The 26259-nt window shown below is 39.8% G+C and overlaps 1 protein-coding gene across 6 annotated transcripts in view; it reads right to left on the bottom strand.

The window, feature by feature from the left end:
• Positions 1-26259, bottom strand: part of DENND1A (DENN domain containing 1A) — a 494445-nt gene that overhangs the window by 238489 nt on the left and 229697 nt on the right. For all 6 annotated transcript variants that reach the window (XM_079927842.1, XM_079927841.1, XM_079927840.1 and 3 more), the window contains 3 exons: positions 20371-20451; positions 16390-16443; positions 2234-2344 (listed from right to left, as the gene is read on the bottom strand). In XM_079927842.1, coding sequence (XP_079783968.1) covers positions 2234-2344; positions 16390-16443; positions 20371-20451 — 246 coding nt within the window. The remainder of the gene's footprint in view (positions 1-2233; positions 2345-16389; positions 16444-20370; positions 20452-26259) is intronic.

A 26259-nucleotide genomic window follows, 5' to 3' on the forward strand; every position in this document is an offset into this window, starting at 1 on the left:
CTTGTTGATTTACTCCTTTATTTCATTTTCGTTTTGGGAAGGAGCAGAAATAACTGTGTGTGTTTAATCCCCTACATTTATCTAAACAAAATCACGGAGAAGATACATTCTTCCTTATCTATCACATGGAAAAATAACAGAACCTACTACAAACTGTTGTAGTGACAATTAAATGAGTTAATAGATGAAGAGGGCTTAGCACAGTGCCTGGCACATATTAAAGGCTCAAAAACACCATGGGAATTCAATTCCACTGTTATGATGTCCTACTTTTGTTCTACTTAAGTTTAATTCTTCAAAGCAACAGTAACTGGTTAGGGACTAGACTCTTTCAAACGTACTCTTAATCTATCCAGCCTCATAAAGAGGCAACGATAAATCTGGTTGACAATATTCTCATTCTGAACCTCAGTCTGGGTGTTCAGGCCCTGAGATTACCAACTACACTTACGAGTTTAAAACCAAACGCAAAACAAAGCAAGAGGTCTATTATGGGCTGTTTTTCCCTTGAGGGCAAGGGCCATGCTTTTATCACCTAGTATGCATTGTAAGCCTAGCACCTAGCAGGCAATTAAAAAATTGTGCATTCTTGGGCTTCCCTGGTGGCGCAGTGGTTGAGAGTCCGCCTGCCGATGCAGGGGACACGGGTTCGTGCCCCGGTCCGGGAAGATCCCACATGCCGCGGAGCGGCAGGGCCCGTGAACCATGGCCGCTGAGCCTGCGCGTCCGGAGCCTGTGCTCCGCAATGGGAGAGGCCGCAACAGTGAGAGGCCCGCATACCACAAACATAAAAAAAAAAATTAAAAAAAAAAAATTGTGCATTCTTGACAAGCAAACAATACCGAAAAAATAATAAAATTACAATGAAAACCATAAAGAAAACTCTAATGGTCTCACTAAGTTTGCATTATTAGGTGCCTTGAATTCATAGGTAAACACATCGGTAAATCATAGGCCTATGATTCTATCCATAGGAACTTCAATAGGGAAATTTCCACCATAAGAAGGTCTTTCTACCCTCTCAAACAGTCAACTTTTCCTAGTCAATATCTTTATGTAAGTTTTACCTCAAAAAGAAAAAAAGATACTGTAAACAGATATTGAACTTTAGTTAATAACAAACATACGCAATTATTGAGGGGAAGCATAGTGATGTCTGTGATTTACTTTGAAATGCATCAAAAAATAAAATGGCTTGATGGATGGTATGAGGGATGGATAGATGGATAAAGATGTGCCAAAGCAAGCATAGAAATATGTTAATGGCAGAATCTAGATGGAATTACGTGGATGTTCACTGCAAACTGATTTCAGTTTTCTGTGTTTGAGAATTTTCATAATAGATACTGGGAAAAATATAAACTCCTATACTTAGCAAGTTAAAAAAACTAACATAAAAAGAATAAGAAAAGTATTTATATTATATAGTAAAAGTTTTTACAATATAAAAAGAGCTCATCCCAATTTATTTTTTTTAAATCAAGAGCCCTATAAGATAAATGAGAAAAGACATTAACAAAATGCAAATTGGGGGGGGGGAAACGCATGGAAAATGTTGTTACCTTTAACCAAAGAAATTAAAAATAAAGCAAACCTGCAATACCATTTTATGCCTATTTTATTAGGTAAATTAAAGCACATGTCCACGAGCACACACACAATTCTGGCAAGGCTGCAGTGCAAATGGTACACTCATGCACAGCTGGCAGCATCCACTATAAAAAAGCACAGCCTGTTTGGGAAGCAATTTGGCACCCATAAGTCATAGCACTTATTCAGTCCTTTGACCCAGTGGTCCCAATGCTTAGAATACAAACTGTATCAGTCAAATGCAGCCGAAAGATGTTCACTGCAGTGTTAGCTACTAAAGGATTAAACTACGAACTACCTAAATGGCCATGAAGAGAAAAAAGATTTAGCAAGCGATGACACATCAGTATAATGGAATATGATACAGACATATAACAAATGACAATAATGGAAGAATGTGGAAATATGTAAAGTGTTCATAACACACGATCAAATGGGAAACTATTTATAATTGATTGTGAAACTACAAGAATAAATGAAATGTGCATTGACACTGTGAAGGAACATGAATAATTAATGAAAATGACATGTTACTACCTGAGGGGATTGTGGCTGATTTCTTCTTCTAAACTCTCCTTTAATCTTTCCGATACATCTTTCAATTAAAATAAAATTCAAAAGCCCGCCTCGACTGTCTACTCACAGTGCTGAGCTTGCTGCAGATGATGAGGATCCGGCGCTCGCAGAGCATGCTCGCGTACAGATGCAGCATGTTGTTTACATCCACAGCCACAAAATACTCTGTCAGATTTCTCTAGGAGAAAGAAGAAGGGAGGTTTGGGGATTACTTTGTTTGTTCTTATTAAAAACGGAATCTAACAGAAGCACCCGAAACAGAAAATGATCAGAAAGTATACTCCCCTCTTCCCCAGTCCTATGCTTTCTCCCTGGGAGGCCAAATCTCACTCACATGTAAATCATGAAATGTAAAGTTGGAAGAGACCTTAGAGATGAAGGAGTCTGAGCAATCACACCTTTGGGTGGTGATTACAGTTTGCAACGTGAAGTCACATGCAGCACTGTGCTTGTTCTTCACGTCAGCTCCGAAAGGTGAGCCGGACAAGAAGTCTGCAATCTTAAAAATGAGGAAACCAAGGCAAGAGAGAGATGCCAAGATCAGAAAACCTCATGAGCAGTGAAGATGAGACCGCAGCTCATATCCTCTGACCCTGGGTCCTAGAACTTTCCCAATGCACTGTGCCATACGTCTAAGCAAAAGAAAGTACCCAGGGACCAAAACGCTTCTGGCACAGAGCCTGTTTCTGTCCAACAGGCCCCACCTGCAAAGGCCAGGCATGCTCCTCTCCTGTCATCACTGCTGGGGTCCCCTCCTCCACAGTTTACATTCTCTAAAATGCCTCGGCTGGAAGTAAAGCAATTTCCAAGATCTACAATTTCCAGGTATTTCATCAAAAGGGGGAAAAAGCCATTGAAGACAAGCAGTAGCAAGTTGTGACAAAGCAGTGTTTTAAACTAGCTTTTGTGTGTAGCCTGCGCTTCACTCCTTTTATTAGTACTGTAGATCGGTACTCTTCAGATTTCAGAAAAAATGTAATGCGTTTCATTTCTGCAACCTTTTCTATACCCACCTGACTTTAATAATACACATGAATATGCTAATTTCTTCAATGTTACAGGTGTTCAATGCCATACAACATAATCCTCTGAAAATGAAGGGGGTTGGAGAGGGAAGGATGGCTCTTGCCAGGGGTTGCAGTTTATAATGATGAAAGATCCATAACCCATAAATTCAAGTAAACCAGGTGGATTTTATATGCAAAGTAGCATAAAGTGCTTTTTGACAATATTATGGGTTGGGAATAAGAATGAGCACTTATGATTTATTATTGTTTGATTTGAGTACCAGGTTAACTATCGACCTTTATAAATAAAGCATGAGTGAATTAATAGGTTTGCATACTGACTACCCACCAACTCCCAGGCACTGGACCAGGTACTCTTAAACGTGTAATTTTAAGCAATCTTCACAAAAATCCAATGAGGTATTATTCTTTCCAACATATAGGTAAACTAAGTCTGGGAGAGATTCAGTAACTGGTACAGTCAGATTTTGGACACAGATGCAACACCATAGCCCTATACTTTCCCTTACATTACATTCTCCCTCTTAAAAACTTTTAAATATCTACAATATATGAGGCTTTACATATATTATTTCACTCATCTTGAAGCCACTCCTTGAACAAACATTATCATCTCTATATACAGATAAGAAAACAGAGGCACAGAGAAGTAACTTGACCAAGGTCATATAGTAAGCGGGATAAGGCATTGCTCAGTCTTGGGTGGGTTTGTCTTTAAACCTGTGTTGTTGTTGTTGTTGTTTTTCTTTTTTTTAACCACCACTAAAAATAGTAGATAAAACTTGTATTTGGAAAGAACATGCAGGATCAAAGTATGGCAAAAGAAAAAGTGTTTCTGTTAAAAATTGTTATTCCATTTATTGAGTAATCCTTGTGGGCCAGAAAATAGGTATTTTACCTGCGTTCTCTCTAATCTTCTCAACAACCCTGAGGAAGGCATTATCATCTCCATTTTATAGATGGGAAAACTGAGGCTCAGGAAGGTTAAACAGTCTTCCAAAGGTCACCCAGCTGGACAGGGCCAAGTTTCAAAACCAGGTTTCCTGAACCCCAAACTCTCGCTCTAACCGCCACACAAACTTGAAAAACAAAACTGAGCAAACAAGAAAGGCAGTATAAATTAGTCAACAAGTGTACCTCTGGCCCAGTGGACTGAGGAGTGCTGAGCTAATGAAGTCAGGGTGGGGTTTGTTCTGAAGACAGTGACATGGCAGAGTTATTCTCGCAAACAAAAATACAAGGCCCTCAGCTGAGCATTTCAGTAAAATGCTTAACTGCTGATGAATTACATGAATTTTTCTTTTAGGAGAGGATGGAAGTAAAAAGAAAATAGAAATGAGGAGCTTAAAGAAGGCCAGAAAGCCCATTAGCACTTTTGACAGATCCAAAGATAACTCTGAAGCCACCAAAACGTGGCCTCAAGAGTCTGCCAAGAAGCTTCACGCTGGGTAGAAATATGTTACACAGCTTGCCGTCCAAATAGGGAGACACAGCGTCAGAGACAAATCCTGCGCCTTATTTTGGTGGGAGAAAAAAAAATCACAAGGATACTTTTGTGGATGGGAAAGGGAACATTTCTGAAATAAAAACACCACTTGGTTGAGGCATAACCCCCAGGCCAACCAGGTTCTGAAGGATTCAGGTGCTTGGTCCAAAAACTCTACACAGGTATGTTAAAAATATGTAACATTTAACCAAATTCTCTCTAAACTGTCATGTACTTTTTTTGGTATTTCTCATCCCATCTGTGCTGATTACCAAGATATTTGTGTCTAAACAGAAGCTGTCTTTCTTATCTGCTTCCTCCCTGCCTCTTTCCTTCTGGGACGCCACCCGCCTAGGCAGTGGGAGTGGGTGGGAATGGACTGGAAACCTCGATCAGTCACAGCAGCACCTGTGGGGCAGAACGGACCTTGGGAACACCTGGAGGGAGCCCTTGCAGCTCCCATCAAGCCTTATCTCAGAAGAAAAGCCCTCAGAGAGAGGGGCCTCCTTCCCCCTGCCTTTAAGAATCCGGTAGCTTAAGCTACAACCACCCTCAATTTCTCAGACCTGCCATGCTTTTCACACCCCCAGGCCTTTACTTCCTCTGTTTCCTCTGCCTAGAAGGCTCTTCTCTTCCTTGAGGACACCCATTTACTTTTCATGACTCAGCTCAAATGTCACCTTCTCCTGAAAGGCTTCCTCAACTCCTCATTTGTCAAGCTGCCCTTTGTGATTCCATGACAATTTGTCTCTATCATATAATCACTCAGTTACAAGTATGTTTTTGCCACCAGACTGAGATCCCTTTGGGTAAAATGATGTACCCCATCATCTTAGCAGTTTGATGAAAGAGAGAATCAATGAGTGGAGAAAGCAATTGACTGAAGACTACTGCTCGTTAGCTCAGGCGTGAGCAGGGTGGTATAAGAGAAACACGAGGGCCTCGAAGGGGGACAACTTGGTATGTTAGGAAGAATGGACCACTTGACTTCAGAAAACCTGGGTCTGAGTTGGATGAAGTGATCAATTACTTAGTAATGATGAAGGGCCCACAGGAAAAGAACTGACATTGGAGACTCACAAAGTCAGGTAAGGTAGCTGGAGGAGGGAGAGCTTTTAAAGGTGTCAGTGGCTACATTCATTTTTGTTTGTTTGTTTGTTTGTTTATTTATTTGGTTGTGTTGGGTCTTAGTTGCAGCAAGCGGGCTCCTTAGTTGCAGCATTCAAACTCTCAGTTGTGGCATGCATATGGGATCTAGTTCCCGGACCAGGGATCGAACCCGGGCCCCCTGCATTGGGAGCATGGAGTCTTAACCACTGTGCCACCAGGGAAGTCCCTACATTCATTTAAAATGTAAAGAAATAGGTGATTTGTTCTTCAGGTAACTGGGGCAGGGGGCAGGGAGAACTGTACACAGAGGCAGGTGTACATTTCACAGAGAGGTCAGGGGACGAGGAATAAGAAGAGAAGGCTTCCACGGCAAGTTGTCCTAAGTTAAGACTGTAGCCAGAACACACTGTGAGCTTATATTTATTAAAAAACACAGGTATGCCACTTTCTCCCAGCATTTGGCTTCAGTGGAACTAAGTCTTCAATCTTCCATTTCTGTCTCCTATAATCAGCCAGTCAACAAACACCTGTTTGACTCCTACTAAGTGCTTAGTACCACCCTGGGAGCTAGGCCTGCAGAGATTAACTAAACATGATCCCCATTTTCTAGGAGCAGCGTTAGACCCAGAAACCTCATATGCCAAGAACTGTGATCCAGGCTAGACATGCGCCAGGGCTGGCTGAGAAGGGAAGATTCAACTCTGCCAGATGGATATGGGGGGAAGGCTGGGGAAGACTTGACAGAGGAGAAGATACTTCTCTGGGCCTCCCAACAGGGGGTTCACTTAGGGGACAGGGGGAGAAGCGTGTTCCAGCCAGAGGCAAGGGGGAGAGAGCAGCTCTATGCAGGTCAGTGGAGTGAAGGGCAGGGTGCAGGGCAGGGAGCGTGCTGGGGCAGGGGAGCTGAGTTCAGATCCTGTGGGAGCCTAGACTTGATAATAACAGGGAGGTAACAAGGAGCTGCTGAAGAATCAGGATGGTCCTACCCTGTTGCGGAAAGATCTCCCTAGAGGTCCTGTAGAGGATGCACAAGAGAGGGCAAGCAGGAGGCAGGGCAAGCAGCTAACAGGCTACTGCCACATTCAGGGAAAGAATGAGTACAAGCTATTCAGATAAAAGCTCTGAATATGAATGTCACAGATCTCTGTAAAGTGGAATCACAGGACTTGACAATGGATCAGACTCTGAACGGGGGCAGGAAGGATCTGGGACAAGGCCCAGACTTCCAGGTTCCTGTGCTCCACATCTGTCCACTTGCCCAACAAGTTTTTTTTAAAGGGAGAGTCCAGTCTTTTAATGAAGGATCAATCCTCCTTCTAAAGAACCATCAATCCTGTCCAACATGGTATTGCTGTCCACCTAGTCTTAGGCCCAGTGTCCTGGGTTATAATGCCATCATGGCGAAGCCTAAATAACCACCCCCTTTATTCCCTGACAATTACTCCTCCATGTGACTCACTTGCTAAAAAGGAAAACCTTGCTTAGACAGACTACTTCCCGGTGTCCATGCTCAAAAGGGCTCAGTTTTCTCAGTGCTAGTAAGTTTTTAGGCTTAAGGAAGAACGTTCCTTTTCTATTCATGGAGTTTAAGCATATTTTCAGTTACATATAGTTATGTGCCTCTGAGCATCCTCCTATATGCCTAGTAATTATTATTTGGGCCCACTCTGTAGGGCTGGGTAGCAGGGACACAAAGCTGACCACTTTCCAGGCCGAACAGGGCTCAAGTCCGAGAAAGGTCTCTGGTTAACAGAGAAAGAGCAGCCCGGAAGTTGAGCTTCAGAAGAGGCACATACAAGGCTCTCCAGGCTTTTCATTTCTACAAAAGCAACAGCGCGGAAGAACACTTCCAGCTCTAACTCTCTGTGGCTCTAAATCCAGACAAAGAAGAAAGGAAGACACTTGGCAGAACCCCATTTCCCCCAGGAGAAGCCCCATAATGGCTGCTCCCTTTTAGTTGTCCCTGCTGGCTCCTGTGCCGATCCAGGTGGCTGGGGACTTCAGGCTCACTGCGATCCACGCCCCGGGTGAGGAAGCAGGTGGGGGTGGGGGTGCTGATGGGAGGTGGAATGGGCCTCGGAAGGGAGGGGATACAGTGGGGCTCAGAGAAAAAGGGTCTTAGGTTCAGTACCTTAGGGAAATGAGATAATCCCCAAACTAAAGAACTGACTCTAAGCTGGGTACTCCTTGGAGCCTTCGAAACAGATGCTAGTCCGCCCCACGGTCTGTCATTTTATTAGTCTTTGTCACTCTCAGCTTTATACACAGTATAGATGATAAAGACTTACTGTACTGTGTCTGGAGGAGGTTTCTAAGGCAAGAGGCTGGTTTTGTCCAAGGGCCTTATTTCCTGAAATAACTCTTGCTCAGATTATTTTACCATAATGTAAACCTTTAAAATCCTCAATTAATTTTTTAAAATAAGAATTTAGGTCATTTTAGTTGTGTAGGATTCTTAAAAAGAAATTATAAATTTGGATTCTAAAATAATCTGTTTGAGAAAGAATCCCACAAACTCACACAAGCAATCAAATCAGAGAAGTATCTTATAGGAAAGAAAGCAGAGTTTACCCGGAGGTCAACTTTTATCCCTCTGTATGAATGGAAAAACCATTAGAATAAACAATTACCTGACAACTCTTAACAGCAACAATGGAATTCTCTATAATCTCAGTACTTGAAAATAGGTCTTCTACTACCACTTCAACTTTGTTTATTTTTGAAAGTCATGATGAGTTCATAAATCTTTTCTATATCATGGTGCATCTTTTGACAAAGTGGAGTCTGGGCAATGTTATATGTAACTGTCCATTCTAAATGCTTTCCTCGCATCATTAACCACTTGGTATGACACAGGCCAGATAATTAAGACAGATTTGTTTAATATTCTAAAAGAAGGTCTATATGATTATCCATTAATCAAAAGTAAACTTCAAACCCTGGCCACTAAAAAAATTCCTTAGAGAGCCAGTTTACAATGTAATTATGAATACATATCTGTTCATGATCTGTGACTTTTTTTTAAAATGCAGGTCAACTGTTTAAATTTATAAAGATTTATGCTCATTTAATTATTGCCTGTATAAAATTCACTCCTACATGTGTTAACTTGATAGACAGAAAAAACCCTGAAGAGCAATTACATAGTGATAGTTTTTCAGTGAAAAAGAAGAAAATATTTTTACACAGAAATTGTAGAAATAATGAGAATTAAGTTAAACAGGGATCTGAAAGTGGAAAGACTTAATTTTCTCCATTTGCTTTTCATTAACATCTTGCAGACGCACTGGCCCAAAAGCCAAGTGAAAGGAACTGTTATTTTTCCTTCTCCTGAGAGTGACTGCATTGCTAATTCATTCATTCATTCAATCATTCAGTCATTCCGTAAATACGTACTGAATATCTACTCTGTTCTAGGTACAGTGCTAATTACGGAGATGCAGTGATGAAAAAATCTGATCCCTATCCTTATGGAAGGAGAACTGATAAAAACAGTCACACAATTAATTCTATAATTTACACTTAGGATGAGTGATTTCTTAGGAAGGTACTGGGAGCCAAGGAGCAGAGGCCCAGGACCCAGCAGCGTCTTGGTGATGGAATCAGACTGGCCTGAGCGTGAATGCTGGTTTAGCATTTACTGGCTGGGTGGCTAGGGGTAAGTTACTTCATGTCTCTGGGCTCTATCTCCTCTTCAGATCAGGGATAACAACCATACTGTAAGGCTGCTGTGAAGATTTCATGATATAACAAATAGTACCTGATCTGATCCACAGTGCATGTTCAATCAATACTACCTCCTTTCTCTCTCTCACATTAACCCTTCTCTGAAGCTGTCCAGAAGAATATAATTATCTGCTGACAGAATCAAGTTCCATATCCCAAAGTCCTTTTACCCTTTTCTTGGCTTATTCTCTTAGTTCAGAAGTCCCTAAGAGGAGATAATCAATAAATGTGTACACAACATCTCCCACATGACAGGCACGAGAGTCCTGGACTCTATTTCTTGTACCATTTCCAGTCAATGGCGGCTGCTAAGAGACTTTTGTGGCCAAACATACACTCCATGAAAAGTGTTGCTCTTCACAACCAAAAATGTCAGCAAAAACCAAGAAAAGATAAGCTCCAAGAAGTAATGCTCCCTAGCCTTTGGCCACAACTCAAGAGAGGTTAAGACTAGAATTTCAGGAAAGCTGAAGGACAAAGGGAAAGAAAGGACCATCAAAAGCAGTATCTCTGTGGCACCAGGCATTGAACTTGGAACTTTACATGTAATAGTTCACTTGTTCCTCCCACTTTCCTTTATTAGATAAGGAGGCTTGAGAATATAAGTAAGTATCCCAAGGTCCCAGAGTGGTGGAGCCCAGTGTCTGGCTGTCTCCAAAACTCATGTTCTTTCCACTACAGCAGACTATATCATATTAACAGCCCCTTCGTTATTGCTTGTTTCAATTTGCAATGCAGCAATTTAGTCATTTTAAATTAATCCTTGAAAACCTGCCAAGAGATTAAAATGCAAATTTCAACATGGCTAGAGCTCAATAGCGATTCTATGTCAAAAATCACACAAATTGGTCCTACAAAAGTTCAGATTCTCCTTAGAGGAAAAGCTTTCCTGCTTCATTTCATACTTGAAATATGAAAAATCATTTCTTTTCCTTTTTCCATTCCTCATGAATATCAAAAGTCAACTGTAGGGACGCAGGGGGGTATAATGGAAACAAAATGTTTTGGTTCCTTACAAACCTGGGTCACTACACCCCATTTGGAAGCAGACCTTGTGCTATAACCTCAGGCCTGTGAGCCCTGGGTCCCCACATGTAAAATGAGGCTCACGTCTACCTCTCACAGAATAGCTGTAAGGATTTAAATGGAACCATGTATGTTAGGAGTCTGGCAGATTGTTTTTATTATTCTCACTTAGAAACAAACAAGGCCAGCCTTTTACTGGTCTGCAAAGGAAGATTTAGGGGACAATGGGTCATACACAGGGAATTGGTTCATTAGTGGCAAAACCAGCAGAGGGAATGCAAATTTTTTTTAATGGCGGGGGCAGGGGAGGTAGCATACAGTGCAAACAGGAATTGGAGGTGGGGTTATGAAGAAGATAAAATTTTTTTTTCCTACACTATTTCTAATCTCAGTAATTGTGGTTTTGAAAATTGAGAAACTGTCAGGACTTTCAGGTACCTTAAAGTTCTTGAGTAATTCTCAGTCCTTAAAATTAAAAAATAGAAAGATGAACTTAACCTAGGCAATAATTGTTATTATAACATTGTTATAATAGCAAAACATTAGAGACAATCTAAATGTCTGTTAGTAGGTGAAACATAGTTAAAATATGTGGGGATTTCCAGTAAAATATGGTGGATTAAACATATGTATTTGTTTAATACATATTTTCTCTCTCCTGATACCATGCAATCCTCACCACCCCCTGCCAGGAAAAGTCACAATGAAATAATTTTAAAAGATGTAAACCTCAAAGAACAAGAGAAAAGATAGTAATGGAAGAGAGATGTCAAATTTTTTGGAAGCCAGATGTTATTAAATAAATGGTTCTCAACCTGGGTCATTCACCCCAGTGGGCTTCTGGCAATGTCTGAAGATATTTTTGGTTGTCACAGCTGGGGGGGGGGGGGGGGCGGTACCATCTTACAGTGGGTAGAGAGAGCCCAGGGATGCTGTTAAACACCCCACAACATACAAAACGATCCTGCACAACAAAGAATGATCTGGTTCCAGGTATCAAGAGTGTCAACCGAAACTTTAGTTGAGAAACTAAAGAAGAATGACTTGGCAGCCCAGAAAAGGCTGGGCCCGGGGCACAGGGCAGCAAGCATCCAACCCAACTCACACCACAGAACTCCAAAAAAGTTCAGGAACTGCAGACACCGAGCACCTCTAAAGGCTAGGGGAAGGGTGCCGATAAAAAGAAGAGTAATTCGATCCCAAGATTCTCCTCTCCCAGCTCACTCAGCTAGTCAACTGGCCTTTTGGCACCCCTCCTGAGGAAAAACTGTTTACTTTCTAGTAACCAGAAAGGTTTGGGAACACTAGGTACAGCTGAGGACAGGGGATAAAGAATTAAACAAAAAATGGGAGGGGAGCTTAAAGTATACATGCTAAATGTTCATATCCTATAACTTACCACCCCACTCAGCTTCCAGAACACGTGTTATGAAGCTTACAGTCACTGGCAAGAGAAAACTGACTAGTCCAAAAGAAAAGATTCTGATATTGACATTTAAAATCCTCCCCTCATCCCCAGTAGCCAGGTCTCTAAGCCATGATCTACAGTAAAGCCCACCAGGTAACAAGCCCCATTCATGAACACAGAGCTTTTTAAGGCCTCACGCAGATAGGATTGGGCACCTATTTGAGGAAAGGCCTCTACAATCAAAGATACAGAACAAAACAAACAGAAGAGAGGACCTCTAAGCAAGAAAACAATGCAAAGAGAAGAAAAAATTTTTAAATTTATGAATAACAGTGTCAAAGAGATAAGAAGAAATGTTGCACCCATGAAACAAGATGCCATTAAAGAATGAATAATCTATTGTACAATACCAAAAAGCTCTTGGATATTAACAGTGATGGCAGAAGTAAAGAATTCAAAAGGGTGGAAAGACTAGTTGAAGAAAGTAGAAAGAAGACCAAAAGAGACATGGAAAATAGAAAAGTTATGAAAATTAAAGGATCAACACTAGGAAGCTTAACATGCCACCACAGAGACCCCAGAAAAAGAAAAGAGAAAAAAATAAAGAAGAATTTTTTCAAAGAAATAATGTGAGAACATTTCCCAGCTCTAAAGGACATGAATTTTCAGACTGTATGGGTCCACCAAATATCCAGCACAGTAGATGAAGATGGACCCATAGCAAGGCAAATCACTGTACAATTTCAAGATACTAGAGACAAATAAAGGATCCCCCAAAAAACCCCACCCAAAATAAAAACAAAAAAAGACCCCAGCAATCAGAATGGATCAAGACTTCTAAGCTTCAATGTGAAATCTAGAAGTCAATGGAGCTATGTCTTCAAACCTCTGAGGGTAATTCCCAACCCTATCAAGAGTAGAATAAAGTCATTCGCAGTCATGCAAGGTCTAAACATGTTGCCCCCAACACTGTCAGGAAACTACTGGAAAATGTTTCACCAAAATAAAGGAATAAGATAAGCAGTAAGATGTGAAATCCAGGAACTCTTATCTGACAAATGTATAAGAAAGAAAACATATCATAATCTATCATATGATTCAGCTTGCTCATTGAAATGTAAACATTAACTTTTGATTTAAATTTTTTCCTGAAGACAGAGAAAGGATGGGGGAGGGGAAGCGTGAGTGAGAAAAGGATACTTCATGTATATGTGTGTTTCTGGGGGAGAGGGGATCAGAGGTAATAAAAGACCTAAATTCATCTTCCATGAGAAAGTCAATAACTGTTATCTGAAACAGAAAAATTAAGAACAGCAATATGAGCATGTCAGGTAAACACATGGAGAGAAATACTACAACTGCTAAAAACCTGAAGGTAGCTGCCTCTGGGGAACGGGAATAAAGGAAAATTTGGAAACTTCATCAACAATTATGTGATATTACATGTTTGTTTAAGCCGTTAATATGTATTACTTTCATAAGAATAAAATACCATTAAATAAAAATATCACTTAACATAGATGAAAGATATGAACAGTTTTGAGAGTACATTAAAAAAATAAGTTGCCAAACAGTATGAATAGTACTGTTTTATGTCTAAAAAAATGTCTACAACACACACGGATTCATACATTTAACATGTAAATTCATAGAGAAAGGTCTGAAATGACACTCATCAAACTCTGGATGGAGAATGGGATTGGGATGGGGGAGGGATGGTGGGGCTGGGATGGTGGTAATGTGGGACCTTTCACTTTTTTTAATATGTACTTCTGAATTGATTTTTTTTTACAACAAAGATATTTGTAAAGAGTTTTTCATAACACAGGTAAATGTTCATAATACATTGTCATAGAAAAAGCAGGTATAAAGGTATATAATTGATATGATCCTCCCCCATTGTGTTTTTCAAAATGTAGCTTCCAAGCTTTAAAAAAAAAAAAATCAAAAGAACCCTTTTATCTCAAACAAAATATTACTGAATTCCCAATATAAGTAGATAGAAATGAACCTGCTCTGAATAAAGCAGAAGCATCCATGCCCTGGTGGGTCAGCCGTTTAGCTCCCTCAGTCCTTCCCATGTCCCAAAGAACCTCAGGCAGGGCTCCAGGCAGAACAACTTGAAAACTACTACTATCACAGAAATGAAGAAAAGAAAAACTCAGAACATGACTTTCTCAGAGACTACAATGATTTGCTTCTTTTTTTTTTTTTTTTTTTGCGGTACGCGGGTCTCTCACTGCTGTGGCCTCTCCCATTGCGGAGCACAGGCTCCGGACGCTCAGGCTCAGCAGCCATGGCTCACAGGCCCAGCTGCTCCATGGCATGTGGGATCTTCCCGGACCGGGGCACGAACCTGTGTCCCCTGCATCGGCAGGCGGACTCTCAACCACTGCGCCACCAGGGAAGCCCCATAATCAATTTTTATAAATGTTCCATGCCACAGCCCTGGCTTCTGCTCTTTCTGCAGGACTTTTCCAGTTCTTTTTGGGTTCCTTCATTGTCTACACCTTCTTGACTGCTCAATAACCATCTCCTTTACGTTGCAGAAATTCCTCAAATTTTCTAGCTCATGGTGGCTCCTTCTGCCATTACGTGGACATTTTTCTCCTTAATTTTATAGTTCTCTTATCATTTCAATGGAATTTTTTGAGAGATGAAAGGTAAAATTATGGGCTCAAAGTGTAGCACAATATATAAGAACTCAGTTTCTAGTATCAGAAAGATCAATGTTTGAATTCCAGTTCTACCATTTCTGTGCTGTAGGACCTTGAATATGTTACTTAAGTTTTCAGGACCTCTGTTTCCTTATATAAAATAATAATTAGGGTACTGACTACCTAAGCTTATTACGAGAGGTAAATGAGAAAATACAGGTAAAGCATTGAATACCTTATTTGACAAGCACTAGTACTCAATGAACATTAGCTATTGTTGTTAAAATGGTAACTGTGGTGTGGATTTTTTTATTACTTAATGTCAAACCAGAAAAAAGCAATATTTTCCACCAGAGCCTAATCACATAGATAGTAAACTTTGTGAATATCTTCGACAATCCCAGTTTATTAAGACTGTTACCTAATCACAACACTATAGCCTAACTTCATTAATTAAATGTGATTACCTGACTTGTTCCAGTACTTTAAAAAAGTAATCAAATACATACCCAAAAGAATCAAAAGGATTGAACACAAAGTTCAATCTGTACACCAAAGTTCAAAGCAGCATTATTCACAATAGCCTAAAGGTGGAAGCAACCCAAGCGTCCATCAACCGATAAATGAAACGTAGTATGTTACGTATATATAATGAAATATTATTCAGCCTTAAAAAAAGAAGGAAATTCTGACACATGCTACAACATGGATGAACCACAAACGCATTATGCTAAGTGAAGTACACCAAACACAAAAGGACAAATATTGTATGATTCTACTTAAATGAGGTGTCTAGAGTAATCAAATTCATAGAGACAGAGAGAATAGTGGTTGTCAGGTGATGATGGGAGGAGGAGGGAAATGAGTTGTTGTTTAAAGGGTTATTTAATGGCCACAGAGTTTCAGTTGGGAAAGATGAAAAAATGGAGATGGATGTTGGTGACAGTTGCACAACAATGTGAATGTGTTTACCAATGAAATATATACTTAAAGACAGTTAAAACAGTAAATGTTACATTATGTACATTTTGCCACAATTTAAAAAGCAACCAAGTGCCTTAGTGGTGGTGATTCTATATTTAATTCTACGTAGTACTATTCACAATCCGAGTAAAACATTTTGAAAATACGTCTTAAGCCTAGGCTAGATAACGTCATTCGGCTTGTTCAGAGGGCAAATATTACCCGCTGCTCCCTCAGACTCAAGTTCACTGCTAAGTCTTTAAGAGGTGGGAATGGGGGTCCTCACACTTCTACCCACAATTACTTTTACTTTCTTAAAAGTTAATATAGAAATGTAGTAGAAGCATAATTTTACTTGAGTATATCTACCCTAATAAAGAAATCTTTATACGGCAAGTTCTTTACATAGAAGCATTTTATTTACAACAGCAGAAACTAAAAACCCCTAAATTCACAACACCGAGGAAATAGCTAAATAAGCTACATAGCAAATTGAATATTATGCAGCCAACAAAAATGACTGTGAACGAAATGGCAAAATGCTTATGTGATAGGTGATTCTAACTATGTAAATAATACATTCTAGAAAGACTACAATGAGACAGCAACATGTTAACAGGTGATTACCTTTGAGAAGTATGAATAATGATCTTTCCTTGTCTTTATACTTTCTATATTTTTAAAATATTCTCTATTTGGTTTTACTTTCATAATGCATTATTTTTATAATGGGAAAATATATCCTTTTATTTTCTTTCAAAATTAGTAAAAAAAACAAAGAGGAATAAAAATTTAATCCACCCCTGCCCAAGTACTCACATTCTCAGGGATGCTGGGAAGTTCTCTGGTGTCAGGCACAGTAAAATAAGAATGCTGGAAAAGAAAAACAAAAGCTATTTATTTCTGCAAAAGTATGTAACAAGCACATTATTCAGAAATCAGGTAAATGATCTGAAGATAATTCCTCACTCAGATGAAGAAACAGAGTTTCACTCATAGAGAACAGTCTATGGAATATTTCCTTAGGATAATGTTGGATTAAAGCCAGATGCATTAAATCATTCGTTTGGTAGATGGAGTTCTTTTCTATGAAAGAGGAACTTCTTTGAGATACAAAAGAACAGCTCAAGGAAGTTAAAGGCCAAATTCTTTTACGATGTTTGCAGGTTTCTGAACACATGAAAGCTACAGACTTCATAATTTATTGTTCGGTGAGGCAAGTGGACACTGGGGACCAAATATCACTAGGTTCACTTAGGAATGGTCTTTACCAACCAAACCTGCCATTTCATTTCAGCACCTGAGATTATATCCATCTACAAGCTGTGGGCCAAATCTGCCCCGAAGGCCCAAGGGATGTTAAGGACAGCTCCAGTGGAAGGACTGCTGCCCTGAGACACTGCAGATGGCTAACAGTGGAGAAAGTCTCTCCACTATGCATGCTCTGCAAATAAGCCTCCTGACTTCCAGTGCAAATTCCAGTGAAGGGAGCTGGAGACTCAGTGGAGTTGAAAACCTGACCTGTTCAGAGAACTTTCAAGGAGGCATCTCCATGTTTGTAACAAGCATGTGTCTCTGAGTTAAATGAAAACAGGCTGAACTGATGACACCTCCTCCGTGCTACTAAAGACTCAGAGAACAATGGCAAGCAGGAATGGAAAGAGCCTGGTGCTGGCCAATTAAAGAAGGGATTGTGCAAAGGCCAGGAAGGGTCACATACAGAGAAAGTCAGCTTAGCCATGGCCAAAGTTCAAACCTAGACCCCCAAGTGACATTTCAGGAAGTTCTCCCCACTCCCCATTCTTGGATAATTGCAAAATAAGTAGATCTCTGGAAAAATGAGTTGTACAGGCTTCCTGAAATGAAAGGCCTGGGGGACAACTGCAATAACGAAAATGGCAACAATAACAGTATAAGCTATTTGTCTAATATTCAGCAGATATTTATGAACACCTGCTGCATGGAAGGCTTTATATCAGGTACTTTATAAATAGTATCTCTAATTTCCACAGCAAAATTTAAGATAGATATTATGTCCATATTACAAATGGGTAAATTAAGGCTTAGAGAGGTAAAGTGACTTAAGGTCATACAGCTAGTAGGTGACAGAACTAGGATTGAAACCAGGTCTGCATAACTAGAGCTATGCCCTTTCCACGATAACAGACTGTTATACCTGTGCTTTTTAATGAGAAAATTATAGCTAAAGCCATTTGAATTAAACTAATAAACTGAAAAGTAAAAAGAAAAAAAAATTAAAAGATAACTTAAAAAACACCCCCTGCAGTGCACTATTCCAAAATCTGTGGGTTTGTGTCAAAACATTATCTATGAAGTATTATGACAGAGATTATGTAGCATATTAGTTATGGGAAACTAACTGGAAACTAGTTAATTAATTCAAGTCAACAATGAGGATTAAAATAATAAAAGTAAAATACAGGTTAAATTTCATGCCATGAGATACCAAATTCTATACCAAATGGCTAAAAGGGAGTCCCAAGAAATGTTCAGTAATGGAAGTCCACATGGTGATGGAGTTACAGAATAAGGATCGGCACAGTGAGGGAGAAAGGACAGGGACCACAGAGTCAGACACTTAATAGTTATATGTGATCTTAGGCCACTTCACTTAATAGCTCAGAACCTCAATTTTTTAACCTGTAAATGGGAATTGTAATACCTACTTCAGAACTGCTGTGAAGAATAAATGTTATATATGTGAAGTGCCTAGCATTCCATAAATGGTATTTTAATAGAAAATTATTATTACTCTCTCAACTGTTCGTTTATATTCCTATTTTTCTCAATCACCTATAGAAGACACACAGAAACATTCTCTCGTGACTCAAGACAGAAAGTCCAAGACTGCCATTTTTCAATTTTTCAGGCTCTATAATACAGTTGAGACTAACCCTTCAGAAATGCAACATGGAGAGAGGAATTCCTTGTGAAGAGGAAAGAAGAAAATATCTGCCTTTACAAATGCAACAGATTGTAAATAGTGAGCCTACTCAATTCCAAAACCAACTACTCCCCAGGCTGTCCTTTGAGATTCTGTCTTGCTCCATCGCCCATGAAATGCTGGGACCAGAGGAGGTCAGAAACATTCCTAGAAACCACTGGCATGAAACAGCTGCAACCCGCCCCCACCCCCAACAGTTCTTCCTGCCCCTGCGATGGCTTGTCCTTGAGGCCTGGCAGCCACTCAAAGGAAGGAGAGGCCCTTCCTCCCCAGTAGCTGGTGACCCACCCAGGCTACTCCCCAGCTACCTGTCAGATGTCATTACAGACTGAAACGGTGAGATCAAGCTGCTTAGGAAAAGGGACAGAGACAAAGGCAAAGTTGCTTCGCTATGCGGCAATGACTGGGGCAGGTTTAAAGCTCATTTCTTCATCTTTTCCAGACACTCTTCCTTACACAAATTTCTCGAAAAAGGTTTCTTTCCTTCCTATGCTCCATTAAAATGAGCAAAAACCTCTACCAGTTCCTTCTTTCCTCCCTTTCTTTCAACACTCATGGCCTAGTGGAAAGAACATAGGCTTGGAAGTCAGCCCTGGGTTTAAAAGCCCCGATCTCACTTATTAACCACACGACCTTGGATGGGCAAGAATCTTTTTCTCTCTAAGCCTCAACTATGAAATGAGAATGCTAATATCTATTTGTAGAGTTGTTTTGAACACTAGAGATGCATACTTGGCATAAATTAGGAACTTAGTATATAACAGATCTATTATTAGTTATTGGCAGTAATATTGCTTTCAATGTGATCATCATGAAAAAACCCCCCTATATGTTCATTTTCTTTAAGAGGGAAAATACCAAGTTAATTACCACTGAATACCAACACTGTACCTGGTTCTACTGAAGCTGAAAGACAACACTTCTTAAACATTCAGACCCCACAACACGGGGGAAATAGCCCCTGGATAATCAATAGCTGGTCAAAGGGGATCCATCTGAGAATTCTGATGAAGGTGGTGACAAGGGTTTGACCTAGAGAACTGCAGTAACTGAAATATGGAAAAGAACTCCTTATCTGATGCCTTATCTGACAGATGAGGAAATTGAGACCCACGAAGTTAAAGGTTTTGATTAAGATCACTGAGGTCATTGGCAAAACTATGACTTGGGGATCGAAATCTCCCAATTTGTAATTCAGAGGCTTTTCCACCCTGGCACACTACAGACCACATAGCATGTACATAGAAGAGTTCAAGGAAACGATCTGGCCAGGAACTCTGCTAGACAGTCTCTATCCCTGTCCTTGAGGGTGTACAGTCCAGTGGCGGAGACAGGAAAACAGGTTGTTCCAACGTGTTTTGTGACTAAGTACTGCAAAGTGTACAAGCTGCTTGGGGCAAAAAAAGAAAACCTTAGCTAAGGGGGGTTACCCTGGTAAACAGGGGAAAGGCGGTGAAGGTTCGGGGGTGGCAGGATGGGCTTCAGTGAAGGGGCAGACACAGCAGTGCTAGGGGGGCAAAGCATGAGGCAAGGAGCCCCACAGGGGCTGAGGAGGCAGGGGTCAGCCATCCCATTCCAAGCCCAGCATCTGCCATTCAGGAGACGATAGCGATGGGATGACAGCCAGGAAGAGAGGAGCCTGGGGGCATTTGGGATCCATTTCTCATGGAATCCCAGAGAAAGAAAGAAATACATCTCCCTGGCCTGTCTTGAGGTCTCAGAGTACTTGGAGGTGGGGAAGGTGCGGATGACAGAAGACAATCCCATTTGGCTCTCTCTTACTGTTAATAATGGAAAGGTTTCTCAGTGATTGCTAATATTCTGCCGCCACTTACCACGCTGAGATGAACAGATACTCCTGGGTCAGGGATAGGAAGTTTGTGCAGAGTTTCAAGAAGCTCATTCCACTGACTCTCCTGAAAGAAATAAAAGGCCTAAGTAACAAAGGCAGGGCTGAGCCCTTAGTCAGAGACCTGCAGGGAGGTCTGGGCACACAACAGAAGTAGGTTTGATATTCAAGTAGGGTTGGACAAAAGACACTGCTTAGGCTCCATAAAAGAGCCAAACAGATCCGCCCACACCAAGTTTGACATTTTCTACTTAGTGAGACACCTACCATGACCGCCTTTTATGGATCATATACCATAAGCTCTCAGCAAATCTATCCTCTCAACTCCATAGCAACAACTTTTAAATGCAAACAACCCCAGCTTACAGGGCGGGGGTGGTAGGGAGAAATAACGATGACACTATAGATCTTGTCTTCATCATCATTACCCTCAATTAATTTTATTGAGTGTTCACTGGATACACAGCAGCCTCCAATTATGGAAAGTTAAAAATGAACTACTACAACAGCATGGAATACAGGATGGTGGCTGTGCATTTTAATTAGTGAAACTGAGCCACAAAATGAAATGCAAAGCAGTACAAATTCTTCGACTGAAAACAGGTTCACCTTTAAAATGCTCAAAAGAACACTGTTTACGGAATTATCCAAAAGCTGTTTCTCCCACCCTGTGGAATTCTCTGTGTTGATAAAACAGTAATAAACTTACATTTGTACCCATTTGGTAGGTGTTTGAGCCTCACAACTACCTCACTTTACAGGTTGAAAACTAAGGCTCCGAAGGGTAAAGGAACTTGACTCAAATCATCCAGCTGGTAAGTTGCACAGCCAGGAGCTAATCACAGGTTTTCTGTGTTCAAACCCGGAGCCCTCTCCCCTGTTCCACAGCTGTCTTTGTTAGTGAATTTAAAGGAGAGGGAAAAGAGCATGGGCCCAAAGTAAAATCCTGTTTCAATCTGAATTCATAAGTTACTCAAATTTCTCAGGGGGTAGAAATGAACGTGTGCAGGTACACAAGTTTAATTTTGCTCTGAAACAATCTCAAATTTACAGAATAATCACACGACAGTACAAAAAAACTTTATTTCCATTTGAGAGTTACCCACATTATGTCCCAACATACATAAATAAAAAGGACATTCTCCTACATAACAACAATTAATCATCAAAATCAGGAAATTAACACTGAAACAACATTATCATCTAATCCTCAGATCCCACCAAGTGTTGCCAACTGTGCCAATAATGTCCTTGGATAGCAAAATTATCCAGTTCAGAATCACATGTTGCCTTCAAATGCTGTGACTCTCTAGTTTTCATCAGTCAGGAACAGTTCCTAAGTCTTTCCTGGATTTGTATGAACCTGACAGTGAGACCAACCATTTTGTAAAATAACACTCACTTGTTTGATGTTTTCTGTTATTTAGATTTCAATTCATCCCATTTCTGATGATGTTCACTTTAATCATTTGATTAATTCACCTGAGGTCTCTATTGTGCGATCACTCATTTTCCCTAAAGTGAATCAGCTATACATCTACATATATCCCCTCTTTTTTGGATTTCCCTCCCATTTAGGTCACCACAGAGCATTGAGTAGAGTTCCCTGTGCATAGGTTCTCATTAGTTATCTATTTTATACACAGCAGTGTATATACGTCAATCCCAATCTCTCAATTCATCCCACCATCCCTTCCCCCGCTGGTATCCATTTGTTTGTTCTCTACATCTGTGTATCTATATTTGCTTTACAAATAAGTTCATCTGTACCATTTTTCTAGAGTCCACATATAAGTGATATTATATAATATTTGTTTTTTTATTTCTGACTTACTTCACTCTGTATGAGTCTCTAGGTCCATCCACGTCTCTGCAAATGGCATGATTTCATTCCTTTTTATGGCTAATATTCCACTGTATAAATGTGCCACATCTTCTTTATCCATTCCTCTGTCGATGAACATTTAGGCTGCTTCCATGTCCTGGGTATTGTAAATAGTGCTGCAATGAACACGGGGGTGCATGTATCTATTTTCAGTTTTTTAAGGAACCTCCATACTGTTCTCCATAGTGGCTGTACCAATTTACATTCCCAACAACACTGTAGGAGAGTCCCCTTTTCTCCAAACCCTCTCCAGCATTTACCGTTTGTAGATTTTTTGATGATGGCCATTCTGAATGGTGTGAGATGATACCTCATTGTAGTATGTATGTATGTATGTATTTATTTATAGCTGTGTTGGATCTTCGTTGTGGTGCGCGGGCTTCTCGCGGTGGCTTCTCTTGTTGCGGAGCATGGGCTCTAGGCGCGCGGGCTTCAGCAGCTGTGGCTCAAAGGCTCTAGAGGGCAGGCTCAGTAGTTGTGGTGCACGGGCTTAGTTGCTCTGTGGCATGTGGGATCTTCTCGGACCAGGGCTCGAACCCATGTCTCCTGCATTGGCAGGGGGATTCTTAACCACTGCGCCATCAGGCAAGCCCCCTCATTGTAGTTTTGACTTGCATTTCTCTAATAATTAGTGATGTCGAGAATCTTTTCATGTGTTTGTTGGCCATCTCTATATCTTCTTTGGAGAAATGTCTATTTAGTTAGGTCTTCTGCCTATTTTTTGATTGGGTTGTTTGTTTTTTTGATATTGAGCGGCATGAGCTGTTTGTAAATTTTGGAGATTAATCCCTGTCAGCTGATTCGTTGGCAAATATCTTCTTCTATTCTGAGGGTTGTCTTTTAGTCTTGTTCATAGTTTTGTGTGCTGTGTAAAAGCTTTTAAGTTTAATTAGGTCCCATTTGTTTATTTTTGTTTTTATTTTCATTACTCTAGGAGGTGGGTCGAGAAAGATCTTGCTGCGATTTATGTCAGTGTTCTGCCTATGTTTTCCTCTAAAAGTTTTATAGTTTCTGGCCTTACATTTAGGTCTTTAATCCATTTGGGGTTTATTTTTGTGTATGGAGTTAGGGAACGTTCTAATTACATTCTTTTACATGTAGCTGTCCAGTTTTCCCAGCACCACTTACTGAAGAGGCTGCCTTTGCTCCATTTTTTATTCTGGCCTCCTTTGTCATAGATTAGGTGACCATAAGTATGTGAGTTTATCTCTGGACTTTCTATCCTGTTCCATTGATCTATACTTCTGTTTTTGTGCCAGTTCCATACTGTCTTGATTACTGTAGCTTTGTAGTATAAAGTCGGGGAGCCTGATTCCTCCAGCTCCATTTTTCTTTCTCAAGATTGCTTTAGCTATTCAGGGTCTTTTGTGTTTCCATACAAATTGTAAAATTTTTTGTTCTAATTCTGTAAAAAATGGTCTTGGTAATTTGATAGGGATGGTACTGAATCTGTAGATTGCTTTGGGTAGTATAGTCATTTTCACAATATTGATCGTTCCAATCCAAGAACATGGTATATCTCTCCATCTGTTGGTATCATCTTTAATTTCTTTCACAGTGTCTTATACTTTTCTGCATACAGGTCTTTTGTCTCCCTAGGTAGGTTTATTCCTAGATATTTTATTCTTTTTGTTGCAGTGGAAAATGGGAGTGTTTCCTTAATTTCTCTTTCAGATTTTTCATCATTAGTGGATAGGAATGCAAGAGATTTCTGTGCATTAATTTTGTATCCTGCAACTTTACCTAATTCATTGACCAGCTCTAGTAATTTTCTGGTGGCATGTTGAGGATTCTCTGTGTACAGTATCATGTCATCTGCAAACAGTGACAGTTTTACTTCTTCTTTTCCAATTTGTAATCATTTTATTTCTTTTTCTTCCCTGATTGCCATGGCTAGGACTTCCAAAACTATATTGAATAAGAGTGGCAAGAGTGGACATCCTTGTCTTGTTCCTGATCTAAGAGGAAATGCTTTCAGTTTTTCACCACTGAGAATGATGTTTGCTATGGGTTTGTCATATACGGCCTTTATTATGCTGAGGTAGGTTCTCTTTATGCCCACTTTCTGGAGAGTTTTTATCATAAATGGGTGTTGAATTTTGGCAAAAAAATTTTCTGTATCTATTGAGATGATCATATGGTTTTTATTCTTCACTTTGTAATACGATGTATCACACTGATTGATTTGTGTATATTAAAGAATCCTTGCATCCCTTGGATAAATCCCACTTGATCATGGTGCATGATCCTTTTAATGTGTTATTGGATTCTGTTTGCTAGTATTGTGTTGAGGATTTTTGCCTCTATGTTCACCAGAACATTATGGTCTGTGATTTTTTTTGTGTGTGTGTGATATCTTTGTCTGGTTTTGGTATCAGGGTGATGGTGGCCTCATAGAATGAGCTTGGGAGTGTTCCTCCCTCTGCAATTGTTTGAAAGAGTTTGAGAAGGAAAGGTGTCAGCTCTTTAAATGTTTGATAGAATTCACCAGTGAAGCCATATGGTCCTGGACTTTTGTTTGTTGGAAGATTTTTTAATCACAGTTTCAATTTCATTACTTGTGATTGGTCTGTTCATATTTTCTATTTTGTCCTGGTTCAGTCTTGGAAAGTTGTACCTTTTTAAAAATTTGTCTATTTCTTCCAGGTTATCCATTTCATTGGCGTAGAGTTGCTTGTAGTACTCTCTTATGATACTTTGTATTTCTGTGGTGTCAGTTGTAACTTCTCCTTTTTCACTTCTAATTTTACTGATTTGAGTCCTCTCCCTTTTTTGCTTGATGAGTCTAACGGTTTATCAATTTTGTTTATCTTCTCAAAGAACAGCTTTTAGTTTCATTGATCTTTGCTATGGCTTTCTTTGTTTCTATTTCATTTATTTCTGTTCTGATCTTATGATTTCTTTCCTTCTACTACCTTTGGGTTTTGTTTGTTCTTCTTTCTCTAGTTGCTTTAGGTGTAAGGTTAGGTTGTTTGAGATGTTTCTTGTTTCTTGAGGTGGTATTGTATTGCTATAAACTTCTGTCTTAGAACTGCTTTTCCTGCATCCCATAGGTTTTGGGTCATCATGTTTTCACTGTCATTTGTTTCTTTATTTCCTCTTTGATTTCAACAGTGATCCACTGGTTATTTAGTAGCATGTTGTTTAGCATCCATGTGTTTGTATTTTTTACAGTTTTTCTTTTTCCTGTAACTGATTTCTAATCTCACAGTGTTCTGGTCAGAAAAGATGCTTGATACAATTTCAATTTTCTTAAATTTACTGAGGCTTGATTTGTGACCCAAGATGTGATCGATCCTGGAGAATGTCCCATGTGCACTCGAGAAGAATGTATATTCTGTTGCTTTTGGATGGAATGTGCTATAAATATCAAGTAAGTCTACCTTAATTGGTCTACTGTGTCATTTAAGGCTTGTGCTTCCTTATTAATTTTCTGTCTGGATGATCTGTCCATTGGTGTTAAGTGGGGTGTAGAAGTCCCCCACTATTACTGAGTTACTGTCGATTTCACCTTTTAAGACTGTTAGCATCTGCCTTATGTATTGAGGTGTTCCTATGTTGGGTGCATTAATATTTACAATTGTTATATCTTCTTGGATTGATCCCTTGATCACTGCGGAGTGTCCTTCCTCGTCTCTTGTAACAGTCTTTATTTTAAAGTCTATTTTGTCAGATATGAGTATTGCTACTCCAGCTTTCTTTTGATTTCCATGTGCAAGGAATATCTTTTTCCAACCCCTCACTTTGTCTGTATATGTCCCTAGGTCTGAAGTGGGTCTCTTGTAGACAGCATATATACACATCTTGTATTTTTTATCCATTCAGCCAGTCTGTGTCTCTCGGTTGGAGCATTTAATCCATTTACATAATTATCAATATGTACGTTCCTGTTGCCATTTTCTTAATTGTTTTGGGTTTGTTTTTGTAGGTCTTTTTCTTCTCTTGTGTTTCCTGCCTAGAGAAGTTCCTTTAGCATTTGATGTAAAGCTG

Source organism: Stenella coeruleoalba, assembly GCF_951394435.1.
Source record: "Stenella coeruleoalba genome assembly, chromosome: 7".
Classification (NCBI taxonomy): Eukaryota; Metazoa; Chordata; class Mammalia; order Artiodactyla; family Delphinidae; genus Stenella; species Stenella coeruleoalba.